This window comes from Branchiostoma floridae, chromosome 9 (assembly GCF_000003815.2).
Source record: "Branchiostoma floridae strain S238N-H82 chromosome 9, Bfl_VNyyK, whole genome shotgun sequence".
In the NCBI taxonomy this organism is placed as follows: domain Eukaryota; kingdom Metazoa; phylum Chordata; class Leptocardii; order Amphioxiformes; family Branchiostomatidae; genus Branchiostoma; species Branchiostoma floridae.
Genome location: NC_049987.1, coordinates 12110662 through 12123911, shown reverse-complemented (window position 1 = coordinate 12123911; position 13250 = coordinate 12110662). Strand labels below are relative to the sequence as shown.

At 40.9% G+C, this 13250-nt stretch overlaps 1 protein-coding gene across 1 annotated transcript in view; it reads right to left on the bottom strand.

The window, feature by feature from the left end:
- Positions 1–148: 148 nt before the first annotated feature.
- LOC118422617 (serine/threonine-protein kinase 40-like) overlaps positions 149–13250 on the bottom strand; it is a 13530-nt gene continuing 428 nt past the window's right edge. Inside the window, exons 2-11 of the mRNA XM_035830268.1 lie at positions 6134–6270; positions 5916–6001; positions 5646–5780; positions 4952–5188; positions 4707–4759; positions 4287–4402; positions 3576–3720; positions 2953–3072; positions 1760–1877; positions 149–1368 (exon numbers count right to left, since the gene is read on the bottom strand). Of these exons, the coding sequence (XP_035686161.1) occupies positions 1165–1368; positions 1760–1877; positions 2953–3072; positions 3576–3720; positions 4287–4402; positions 4707–4759; positions 4952–5188; positions 5646–5780; positions 5916–6001; positions 6134–6260 (1341 nt within the window). The 5' untranslated portion in view covers positions 6261–6270 and the 3' untranslated portion in view covers positions 149–1164. The remainder of the gene's footprint in view (positions 1369–1759; positions 1878–2952; positions 3073–3575; positions 3721–4286; positions 4403–4706; positions 4760–4951; positions 5189–5645; positions 5781–5915; positions 6002–6133; positions 6271–13250) is intronic.

Below are 13250 nucleotides of genomic sequence, written 5' to 3'. Positions count from 1 at the left end.
GTGTGGTTAGTACTGGCAAATATTATGATGTTTCCAGTATTGACCAAGAAGAAGGGTATCATCAGCATCCATGAGTAGTTTTGCCAGAAGTTTTTAATTGGCATAACAAACTTGCCACTTGTAAAAAAAACAAACAATAGATAAGTTGTATACAAATATAGACTTTTATTTCAGACACACAGGTGTTGTACAATCAAATATCCAGTAACTTCAGTTCCACAGGTCACCTATTCCATACAGTAGGTATGGGGAATACTACTAAGGCAGACACTGGATGTTGCAAAACTGCTGCTGACACATGACAAGTACCTCATCATAATAAGTTAGCTACAATTCCAGTCAAACGTACAATGTAGAGTCAAATACTAGGAGATGCTAGAAATTTGTTACAGATTGATTTATAAGTTACATATTTTCATGTATTCAGGACACCAAATATTGATTATATTGATAATTCTCATCTTTTTTTGTTACAGTGATATTTAGATTACACACTTGTGCTGTACATTAATTCATATTTTTCTGCAAATCATGCAACAATACACTTTTAATTTACTACAAAGATCTGTATACAGCAGCACCATGATTTGCACACATATAACTCTTTATCATAATTCATACATTAAAATACTATTATCTTACACATATACATGCAGCATGACATTTTCCTGTGTGACCCTGAAAAGGGCTTACAGTTACGATGATTGCTTTTAGAGAAGTTCCATACCATCGTCTTACAGTGCCTTACTTCTGAAATATTCCGTATCTTTCATCTGTGCAAGACTGTACAAAGATACACATTGCATTACACTTGCGGTAACTATGAAACACCAATTACGACCATAATCTTTTGTGCACATTTAATACAACACAAAAAAATCCAAGAATTTCAAATTCTGCAAACCTATCTAGCATCACTTATTGAATGGAGGCACAGATTTCTGATTTAGTAAAACTTGGGAGGACAAAATGGGAGCACTACCTGGACAAGACTATTCAGAACAAGACTATTCAAAACAAGGATGACACTATACAACTTGATTCCCAAGAAAAATGCACAAAACTCCTCAGACATTATTGTGAGGTGATACTGTAAAAGTATTGTCTCGTTTTTTTTTTAAGATAGCTGAATTGATAGTACAAACTAGCCGGGGTGTGAGTTAACTACTGTTGGCTCGGCTGCAGAAGATGTCTGAAGGCCTGTACTTGTGCAGGGGTCAGAGGCCGAGCGTCCTGACTGAGCCGCCTGACCGGTACAGGCTGGCTGGCCAGACGTCTCCGAGGCTGCAGGATCTTCCTCTGGTCTCCCTTCAGGAGGTACTCCTCGTGAGCGTGCTGCATCTTAGCCTCAAAGTCACCGGCCTGAGACTGAGGTAAAGAAAGAGTCAATGACATGTTGCTGGTCCAAAACTTTAGAGACAGGTTTTAATAAGTCTTCTGGTACAGTGGCCAGGTGAATAGAGTGCTTGCCTGCAATTGGTCAGGTCATACCAAAGATTTAAAAAATGGCACATACTACTTTCTCTGCTTAGCATCCAGCATTTGGGAAAGTGTATGGAATTTGAACACGCACCACTACCAGTGGACTAGCTCCGTGCTGTAGTGAATTGCATAAAGCCATGAGGCCCAAGAGCTATTGAAAGAGATGGGCACCGCCCTATGCATTCTCTGGTGCAGGAAGGACTCTATCTTAAACTAATGAAAGTCAAAAACTTGAAAAAGGAATCTATGCTTGACATGTTTGACAGTCAGAACATACCTGTCCAGGTTGATCCAAGTCCCAGGTTTTCTTGTCAGTGTTGAGGTTTTTTCCCTCCCGCTGGTCATCAATGTCCGGTACCACCTGGAGAGGGCCTGTGATGGCTGACATAGACTGCCTGGGGACCAAAAAAACACTTTTGTTATCAATAAAAATGGCTCCTTGATGTATCCCAAATAATCTCATTTTGTGATTTTGAGAGCCAGAAAACTACAGCTGTGACAAAGAACACTATACATATTTTAAGTGCCTTATGTGAAGATTTTTAAAGCATTTATTAGCTTAACCATTGTCAACAGCATTTGATTACAGACCCTTTCTGTTGCTCTTTTTATCAAAGATAATTAACACTAGTTCACCTATATCCGCGGGTAACCTATATGATGGCTGTTTCTTCGTATCCGAAGATCAATGGTAGGCAGACAGGTTGATTAGACGACCAGTCTGCCTGGCCTGCACGTGACTTTTTAAAGTGAAGGAGGGGTGTGCACTTCCTTCTCCACCCTTTCGTCTACTGGTGCACTAAGTCCTACAGGGACAGAACTGTTTTGCCACGTAAGACGGCCCCAGCAGATGCAGGTTTATCATTTGGAGTTTCCATCTCCTAGGAGGACTTCCGACCAAGGATGCAAGGGGTTCCTCCTACCCCTGACTCGTGTGTCATGGCGGGTGCGTCATGCCCGAACATGCCCCTATGGCCTGTCACCACAACAAAGGCCTGTCACTGCCACTAGCCGCAGCTATGTACTCATTTACACCTGAGTTAGGTGAGGAAAGTTGTGTAAAGTGCCTTTCCCAAGGGCACAAGATCGGTGACACGGCAAGCGGATTTGAACCCGGAACCTCTCGGGCCTGAGACCAACGCGTAACTATATCCGTTGTGTAAAAGAACAGAATATTTAGGGGTTATGAAGCCGACGGACAGTGGTTTTGAACTGTAACATTTTGAAAATATTGCAGTTTGAAACTGCAGTCCGTCGACTCAATATCCCTTAATACCCTGTTTTTTAAAACAACGAATAAAGGTTACCCCGTGGATAAAGGTGAACCAATGTTACACATACCCCTAGTTTCTATATAGTTTTAGAAATAGTCTGATGCATTGCATTCAAAACTATTGTTACCAAATCTAGACCTTCTAACTGAAAGAATCAATGCTATAAAAGACCATGAGGACACAAAGTAAGCCTGACCATGTGGCTATGGTTGTACTGAGGTAGTCCAGAACTTGTGCTGCGGTCAGTCTGGTGTCAGCGTCCAGTACCAGCAGCTTCTGGATCAGGGTTGAGATGGCGTCCGACACTCGGCCATCGCTGACGAGAAAAACATGAGAATGGACTAACATGTTTAACTCAAATGGATATTTTTCACTTACTATGGACAGGTGGCCACTTTAAAATCTAGTTTCCTGCAATGCTATTCTTTCCTGCTAGGAGTGGCTTTTATGATTAACATAATTCATGTCAGACTACTTCATTAAGGTCTTAAGATTAAAAGAAATTAAATTGTTTTGTTAAAACATTTTTCAACGTTGCACGAAATTTTGCTGTGCGAATATGGACATATGGACAAATGGATTTAATTGAAGCAAACTGATAAAAAGTATCAAAAAAAAAAAAGCATTTTCCATATTTTCCACTCCGGTGGACAATACGGCGTGCCAGATTCCAGTGTACCATCAGACTACATGTAGGTTTATAATGAAGAGGATGGAAAGGACCTAAAACTAAAGATCATGCTAATTTTGACACCCTTTCTTGCAATACTCCTTGATACAATATGTATATTTCAAAAGCACTGTACAAACATCACTCACTTGGGTACATTATACTCTGCAGCTTTGATTTTCCTGAAGAGTTCCTGAGGAACACTGTCGTAGAAGGGGAACTGTCCATACAGCATGGTGAATAGCACCACACCCAGCGCCCACATGTCACTGGGCTTGCCCAGGTACGGTCGGCCTGCACAGGGGGAAATGACATTTCTACAAGTCTCTTCAATACTCATTTTCAACAATGACCTTCCTTAACCTAATTAGATGTTACACTACCGCTGGTAAACTTTGTATGTATATTTGTATGATCAAGTATGATTATAATCAATCCATGTTCATGTATTACTTTGTTTTAGCCCCATACTAGACTGTCCCCCTGACGACATTATCTACCTAGCAAAGCCATGTGCCAGAGGTGAAAGTGACAACTAAAAGTGATCTCAAACCAGTTTAGCTCAATCAACTCAGCTCTCCAACTGGTTGTGACAAAGAAGACAGACACTATGTACAGTACTTTACAGGTTCATTGTGCCTGAGAGATTATATTAGCTCTTTTTAACAAGTACAATAAACAGTGGACCACAGCTTAACATTCCTTACTAAGGACCGTGACTCTGTCGTGTGCAAGTTGGCGAGTGGCAAAAGCTAGGATTTGAACTCATGACTTCCTAGGCCAGAAGCATGATCGATTAACACTGGACTATGTGTATAATACTGTTCTCCAGTATGAACATGCTACATAACACTCCTCACCACTGAGAACATCAGGGCTGATATAGGCAGGACTCCCACGCTGGTCCTTCAGCAGGTCTGTCTCACACACCAGATGTTTCCCCAGACAGAAGTTAGTGATGGTCACCCTTCTGGTTCTACAACACAAACAGATCACACTGCAGAATTAGATACCTGGAACTTCTTCTTATAGACAAATGCATTTCAGTGATTTGTTCTTCAACAGTAGATTTTTCTTTAAGACCTAGTAGACTTGGGATGGGGACAAGCTCAGTTGAAAAACAAATTGGCCATCTATGATAAGTGGAGACTTAAGAAAATTGATTGAAGCAATTTGAGATGATCAAACTTACAATAGTCTTGAGAGAAAACTAGTTGACCTCCAACATGTGTGGCAGCTTGATGCAAATTGATACGTATACAGGTACTTTATGTACTCACCTTTTATTAAGAACCATATTGCCCAGTTTTAAGTCTCTGTGAACAATATTTTTCTGAAAAAAAAAAAGAATAGTTATTGTATGCTCTTTATTTCCCAGAAAACATTTCTGATGACATCTCCACTTTTTAGTGAATAAAATGTCCTTTAGAAAAGCTAGTGCTGCCTCTATACATTATTCTATTTGTTCTGAAAATCAGTTCATTTATGTTCACAATACAATGTTCAAAAAGTTATACACTCTCACCTTGTGTAGTGCATCCACAATTCTGACTACGTCATAAAAGATCACAATGGTTTCCTTCTCGGACAGTTTCTTCTCCTTGATGACGTAATGTTGCAGGTTGATGAGGTCTGCCGTCTGGTCGCTGAAGTCGTGAGCACACAGGCAGTCCAGAACCAGACACAACCGGTTCCTGATCCTGCCGGGTCGGTCTGCGAGCTGCTTGGTGGAGGCATCTGTGGGCGGCTCCCATGCTTTGTCCTTCATGTGTGATGAAGAAAGATAAATAAATTGTTGTTTCTTGTATAATTACATTGCTAAACATAATGCCTTACTCTGATAAAATGACAAAAATTATAGATTTATGTTGGCCTGCATGGTGAGATACTGTCAACTCTCCATGCTGCATTCAGAAATGGCAGCAGCTACATGTACATGTACATATTACTAGCATATTACTTTCACGGAGGCTATCTTTGCTTTATTCAAAGTTCAGATGCCAAGTATGCTTGATGTAGACTGCAAGATGATCTCTAACTTTGAGCAATTTGGCTACGTAAACAGAATCAAAACGACTGATTACGCTCTATGTAAAAAGGCATGACAGGCTCTAAGGTCTGGGGAAGATATAATGAAGATTATGATGTAATATGTCAAAAGGCATGAAGGCCACCTTTAATGGGTATAAAATGCATTAAAAAAAAACAGAGCAAGTCACCATGAAGAGTCCATGATGATGCACAACTCCCTCCTGATCATGCAGCAGGGACAGTAGGGAGTACTCGGTGTGGAGTAACATCTTCCCCTGCTTGTCATCCTGGGTCTCTCTCCTGCCATCCTCCAGGGTCAGGATCTGATGCAATAACAAGGAGACAATAACGACGTGACTACATGAGATTATAGGCATAATTATAGGGATCTCCTTTTCAATTTCAAATGCTGTAAAATGTATCACTGCAAAATCACTATACAAATCTGCCACACAAACCTTAATTGAGTAAAAGTCATCAGTTGCTTCCTTCCTTGCTAAGCACTGCACAATGCTCTGTACTGGAGAGTTTCCAAGTCTAGGACCTGCCAAAATGTTGAATACAGATGTTAATATACAAACAGATCATGTGTGTAAATATTGAAATCACACAGGAGTTAGATCAAACATTTTGCTTCTTTTGTAGGATAGAAAACTAAGCAATACTAATAGTGTACCTAACAAGTAAGGCCCTGCCCTCTTGATAGAGTAGAGAGGATACGGACACCCCTCCACATCTTGGTTGAACCCGCTGGAGGATGGAGTGATGATGTCACCATCTGGGTCTGGATGTTTCCTCTTCATACTGCCCGGGCTGTGCAGAATGGAAATAATTTAGAAAGTTATCTCAAATCATAATCAGTCAAGTCAAATCATCTTCATGAACAGAAGAGCTAATCTTCAACTGGTCATGACAGTGAATACGGACTCTATGTACAGGTTCAGAATTTGTACCCCTAGTTCTTTTAGACAAGCAAAATGACCAGTAAATCAGAGCACAACACCCCATCATAAGGACTGTGACCCTTTCCGGTAGCATGCATGTCGGGTGAGGGACTATGACGTGCAGACTCATTACTTCTTAGTCCAGAGATGGGGTCACAAACCACTGGGGTACACATACTGTTTAGAAAAACAACATTATCAACAACCAAACAAAGCTTTCAGTAGTCGTGATAAACCTGCTCATTGTTTACAAACAATAGACTCTGGAGAACTGGTTTTGTTTAGCAAAATCACATTACCTTTTGTTAGTATTTCTTCTGCAGATATTTATTTGCGTGAGCAAACCAAACCAGGCTATAAGACAGTATTGGAGCCTTTTTTTTCTGATTGCCCGTTGTTTGTACTCATCCTGAAAGTGAACTGTATTTAGCCTCCTTCACCGGCCTCTCTGGGAAGCTTGGCAATTTTTTTGGGGGGGGGGGGGGGGGGCGGTAGGTGGATTCGCGATTTTTAACCGGGAATATGCCGGGAAAGGAATATATGCCCGGAAAGGAATATACACCGGAAAGCTTGTACGGGCTAGGCGAAATCGGCTTCCCAGTAGGCCTGCTACTCTTCGGTATCTACAAAGCCCTATTAAAAAACACTTATCACCATTTGGTATGGATGTGCGAACTTCCCGTCATAAATGCGTCCAGCACTGGCAGCCCGGCACACAACCCGTTGCGCGATGACCCGTAACTTTGTAACGGTTGTCGGGTCACGGCTCATTTGAAAACGAGTACTTACCGTAGAAAAACTCCGCTGAAACTTCCCATCATGTACGAAAGAGCTTCCCCGAGTTGAGGGAAGGACTATCCCTGGCCATTGCTGTGGTCTGCGAAGGCAATTATTGTTTTGTTGGCCTTGCTACTGGCCAAGGCAAGTCGCTCCCTATCGTATTTTTCGAGATCGAGCGACCGTCTTTTTATGGCTCTCGCCCCCCTCCCCATTCAGATTGCCGGTCGGATCATCGATGGCGTATGAAAGTATGTTTTAAACCCACTGGAAAAAATGTTTGACACTGATCTGAAATGTAAGTTTTGCACGTGTATCAATTATTCAAACTGTTGTATCAATTATTGTAACTCTGGAAGTGACAAAGGCAGGCAGCGTGTGCACGGTTTCCGGTAACGTTACGTAGGTTTGTGGCACGCTTCGGGGTGGCCGTGCACTATTAACGTTGAAGTGTGAATTACTTCTCGCGGCAGTGTGAATAACTTCTCGCGAATACATTAATTGGCCGTCTGAAAGGCATTCTTAATCATTATTGCGTTTGTAGATACCGAAGAGTAGCAGGCCTACTGGGAAGCCGATTTCGCCTAGCCCGTACAAGCTTTCCGGTGTATATTCCTTTCCGGGCATATATTCCTTTCCCGGCATATTCCCGGTTAAAAATCGCGAATCCACCTACCGCCCCCCCCCCCCCCCCCAAAAAAAATTGCCAAGCTTCCCAGAGAGGCCGGTGAAGGAGGCTAAACTGTATTAAAGTTGTACCCGTGTATTTTTAAAGGGCATGAGTAGAGTAGAGTTCTTTTGGCGCAGGTAGGGACGTCCTTTTGAGGGCACTGCTCCTCAACAGTGAATCCAGCTGCTTGTGTAAGCAATCCATGCAGGTTTTTAAAATTACAATTTCAAAGCCTCCAAGAAGCATGGATGAGCTCTAGTCTAACACAAAGCCAAACTGCAAAAGGCCCCTCCCCCTGAAACACAGTGCTCGAGCAGGTCGTTGATCAGTCAAACATTAGGCGTGAATAGGTCGTCGGTCGTGTTTGGCCCACAGCAGTGTTTGGGTCGTGAATGGCTGACCAATTTTCCTGCGGGTCGTGAACGGGGTGTAAGTCAGTCGTCAGGTGGGACATTCCCTACTGAATTACGACCATTTTCCCACCTGTTCCACCTTACGACGTAAATCCGCATGAATAACGACTAGAAAGTTGGAATCGGGTTGTGTTTTTATCACGACTGGAAGCCTACCATAGTTGCCTTGACGACAAGTAACGTTGCCAAGACTACCGAAACAAAAATGGCTGACTCGGAGACAGTCCGGCGCCATGGCAACTCCGGTGAGTGACGGCAAGCCGACGCACGTCACCGTGGTGATTGTTTCCGTGGCTACCGGAATGATTGACATCTAGGGGTACCACGTGCTCTGGTATATGTACTAGCTCCGCGTTTTACATGGATTCTGGTTATAAACACCGTGCGTCGGGGCATGGAAATTTCGGTCTTTTCAAGCACCTTAGAGTAAAAGTAAAATAAGCCATCAAGCACCGAGAGAAACATCAAGGATGTAGACAAGGTTGTGTATGTCATCATTGAATAAAAAAATATCTATAACGTCCTTAATGTACTATAGGTATTTAAATGTTGAATATATTAGGACAAGCTGTTACGACAGCTGTTGTAAAATTAGGTCAGTTCTATTTTGGGTCCGTTTTAGTCGGCAAAATGTAATATTAGAACTTCCAACATGGATTAACGTTACTTATTAATTTTGTACAGATAACATATGAGCTTCTCTGGAGAATGCTGAAAGTGCGTAGTAAATGTGTAAGATTATTATTGCAGATTCACACATAAGATACATGTAAGACAACGTAGGAATCGAACCGGCGCCATTTCTGGCAGCCATGTATCGCAATGCAGACGCGCTACTGATTGACCTAACACCCGCACGCCGGCAGTACAGTCGTTTACGTACTATTCAAGAACGCAGGGAAACAATGAAGCATATATTTATAACGTTGCATATTAATCTTTTCGAGCTAGGTTCAGTTTTAAACACCATGTGTAAATACTCCGTTTACTGTAAAGATGGAACAATGACAAGTTTTTACACGATCATTAATTTTGTTTTCGTTGCGCAATCACGCACCGTCATGTATAAAGGCTCTAGTCAACGACGATAATGAAGAATGTATTCCGTGGCTCAGTGGCATAAGAAAGTGGGTTTGGCGGTTTCTATTAGAATTGTGAGGAAGTCGGATCGAGTCCAGCTGAATGTCGGTATTTTTTTTCTCCCCGAATCTTATCTTCAAATGACTTTATTGATTTCTATATCATCAATAACATTTTTACTCATGCTGACAGGGGGATTATACAGTCAAATTCGAAGTCCCTCGGTGTTGTTACTCAGACGGTATATTGAAGCTGGGTGATGTTCCGTTTTGCTGCATTCACGTGTTTCCGGTATTGTGGACCAGGTAAGCGTTGCCTCTGTTTGCTTTACGGCTCGCGGTAATTGGATACTGCCAAGCAAATGCTGTGTGATTTTCTCTGGTTGTTTTGTGCACGACGTGTTGCCAGCTGTTCATTAATTTTTCGTTCTATTTTGTTTATTTTCGTACCGTTTTGTCCATTTTATTCACGTCGTTACATTCTGTTACGTTTCGTTTCGTTGCATTTCGTTACAGTTCGTTTACTATCGTTTCGTTTTGTTATAGTTCGTTATATTTCGTTCCGTTTCCTTAACTTTCCGTTTTGTAACAGTTTATTCCGTGTCGTTATATTTCGTTTTGTTATAGTCCGTTATATTGACAGCACACAGTCAAGCAAACATCAACCTAGTACTAAACACAATACACACAAAGACGCCAGGTTCGGTAACAAATACTGGTGAAACCATAATCAACACTATCTCACACTCAATATGAAAGAAAACACAACGCAGCATGACAAACATAATTATGTCACGGAGTATGTACATGCTACCTACGGTATAACTTGCCAAGTTAGAAATCACAAATGGATTTTGTAGGAGACAAACACGTCGTAAATCCTGACTTCAAGGTCTGAACTTTGCAAACACGTTAGCAATAGCCTGGTATCCAGCCGTAATTATAGCTCCCGAGTCTCTTCTCTCCTCTTCGCAGAGAAGAGACTCGGGAGCTATAATTACGGCTGGATACCAGGCAACGTTAGCAAAGCGGACAACTGTGTTGGAGGCGGTGTGCAGTGCCCCTGAAGCATGGCAACGATAAGGACTTACAAATATCAAGTGGCTCCATGGCGACGATGTCATGAATACAGAACATTGAAAGCTAGAGTGTATCACATGTTTATTCTGTGAAAGATATAGCTATTTGTAATCTCATCGATCTTGTCCGAATTCATTATAATCGTACAGTATAAAATCAGGGAGGAGAGAAAAAGTACGTAACAAAACAAAACTCTCCAGTCCTCCTCCACATCCAACCCTCCGACTAGGTAAGGCTATGTTGATTTGATTATATGGATGACATGTTCTTGGAATCCAAAAACTGATGCGAGCGTCCGAATAAAAAATTTTAATGCTAGCCAATGCATATAAAACTGTTTCAATCTCCAGTAAACTTAAATCTAAGCTCCTTGTAAAGCTGTAAAAATCATATACTTGTAAAAATCTTGTATCCGTCCCCTACTCGAATATGGCAGCGTAGTTTGGCACGGTCGCACTTCTTTAGACTCTCCACTCATCGAACGTGTACAATATGAATACTCTTTAACTACAGCTGATGGCATCATGTATCAGGGCGCCTTCGTACTCTTCTCTCCTTGCCGTACCTGGATGGGAAAAACTGACCGCCGCCATATTATTCAATTTTCTATAACACCATTCATGGTCAAAGTGGACAAAATATAAGAGATTTAATACAACGCCAAGTATCAGAATCCACTTCCTTTGATCTTCGTAATAAACATAACCTTCAGATGTTAGAATGTATCACAACTTGCTTCAAGAAATCGTTCATAACTTAATTATGTTACGTATCATTGGAACATTGTATCTAAATGTCGCAACAACAACAAAAAAACTTTATTATACATACGCACAATGTTATACGCCATACGATAAATATACACAAGCAGTCAAGCACATACACAGAATAACGACACGATTTTCAAAACCGAATCCCATGTGCTTCTCTTATAACCTGAGTATCATCCTCCTCGCTTGCTAACCACGGAAAGCGAAAGTCGTGAGCCAGCGGTTACTACGGAGGATGATACTCAGGCTACTTCTCTTATTCCGTCATTTCGGATGAGAGAAACTGCCAATGAAAACTACACACGTCGTCTAAACAAGGTAAGTAACAGTTTGCACTTTAAGAAAGATTGGAATACCTAAACATAGACGGCGAACATGGTGCGGACCACCAGTAAAACATTACTACCTTACTATTATTACCAGCTCTCGAGTTCGTCAATTGATTCAATTCACAAGTTCGACAATTACAATATAAAGTATAACTACAGATAGACGGATAACTATGCAATGTACAGGTATATTGGCTAACAACTTTGACATTTCACATAACTTATGTTTTTCGTATTTGCACAGGGACTCAAGAAATATTCAGGTTTCGACTAGCCTCAACAGACATCTAAACAACATATAGTAAAACAATTTTGACAAGAACAATGAAACGGGAACGAGAAAGAACGAAATATAACGAACTATAACAAAACAGAACGAAATATAACGAAATGCATCAAACCGCTACAAAACGGAACGAAAGGTCACGGAAATATAACGAACTAAAACAAAACGGAACGGAACGAAAGAAAATGAACTATAACGAAACGGAACGAAATGTAACGAAACAGAACAAACTATCACAAAACGGAACGAAATGTAACGCAACGGAATGAAATATAACGAACTATAACAAAACGGAACGAAAGAAAACAAAATGTAACGAAACGGAGCTAAATATAACGAACTGTAACAAATTGTTACAAAACGGAACGAAAGAAAACGAACTGTAACGAAACGGAACGAAATATAACGAACTATAACGAAACGGAACGAAAGAAAATGAACCAAAACGGAACGAAATGTAACGAAACGGAACAAACTGTTACAAAACGGAACGAAATATAACGCAATGGTATGAGATATAACGAACTATAACAGAACGGAACGAATGCAAACAAAATGTAACGAAACGGAGCTAAATGTGACGAATGGAACAAACTGTTACAAAATGGAACGAAAGAAACGAAACGGAGCCAAATGTAAAGAAACGGAACGAAATATAACGAACCATATCAGAACAAAACGAAAGAAAACTAACTGTAACGAAACGGAACGAAATACAACGAACTATAACAAAACGGAACGAACTGTAACGAAACGGAACGAAATACAACGAACTATAACAAAACGGAACGAACTGTAACGAAACGTAACGAAATATAACGAAACATAACCGAATTTAACGACATGGATGAAATGGAACAAAACGGTACGAAAATGAACGAAACAACGCAAAATTAATAAAAATGGAACAGTATGGAATAGAGCGAAACAGAACCACAGAACCAAAATGAAATAAACGGAACGAAGCGGAACGATAATTTGGTAGAAACGAAATGGAACGGCCTAATTATAAAACTTGAAATAAACGTAGACGCCTAGGACGTCAAAAGACCAGCTACCATTTACCAGCTTTCATTTTGATAAAACTTTATAGGTTGGATCAAAGGAACTGTAACGTTAACGTTAGCCTATAGCACAATTTTACAAGTAATATCCTGCAAAAGAAATGAAAATAGTTTCGAAAAAAAAAATATGCGACCTCATTTTGCCTAAGGGGGTTAAAAATCAGCAACTGAACAAGGCAGATGAACGTAATAAACGCCTAGCTCATCCGACTAACTTACAGTTTGTTTATTTGGATAACCAGGCTTTAACGCATCGGATGACCTCTATTGACCTTTCCTCTGGACGTCGACCAAAATCCGACTGTATACGTCTGATTACCGACCTCGTCGTATATTAGTCAAAACATCGGTCGTGTTTTATCGACCGGGCTCAAGGGATTC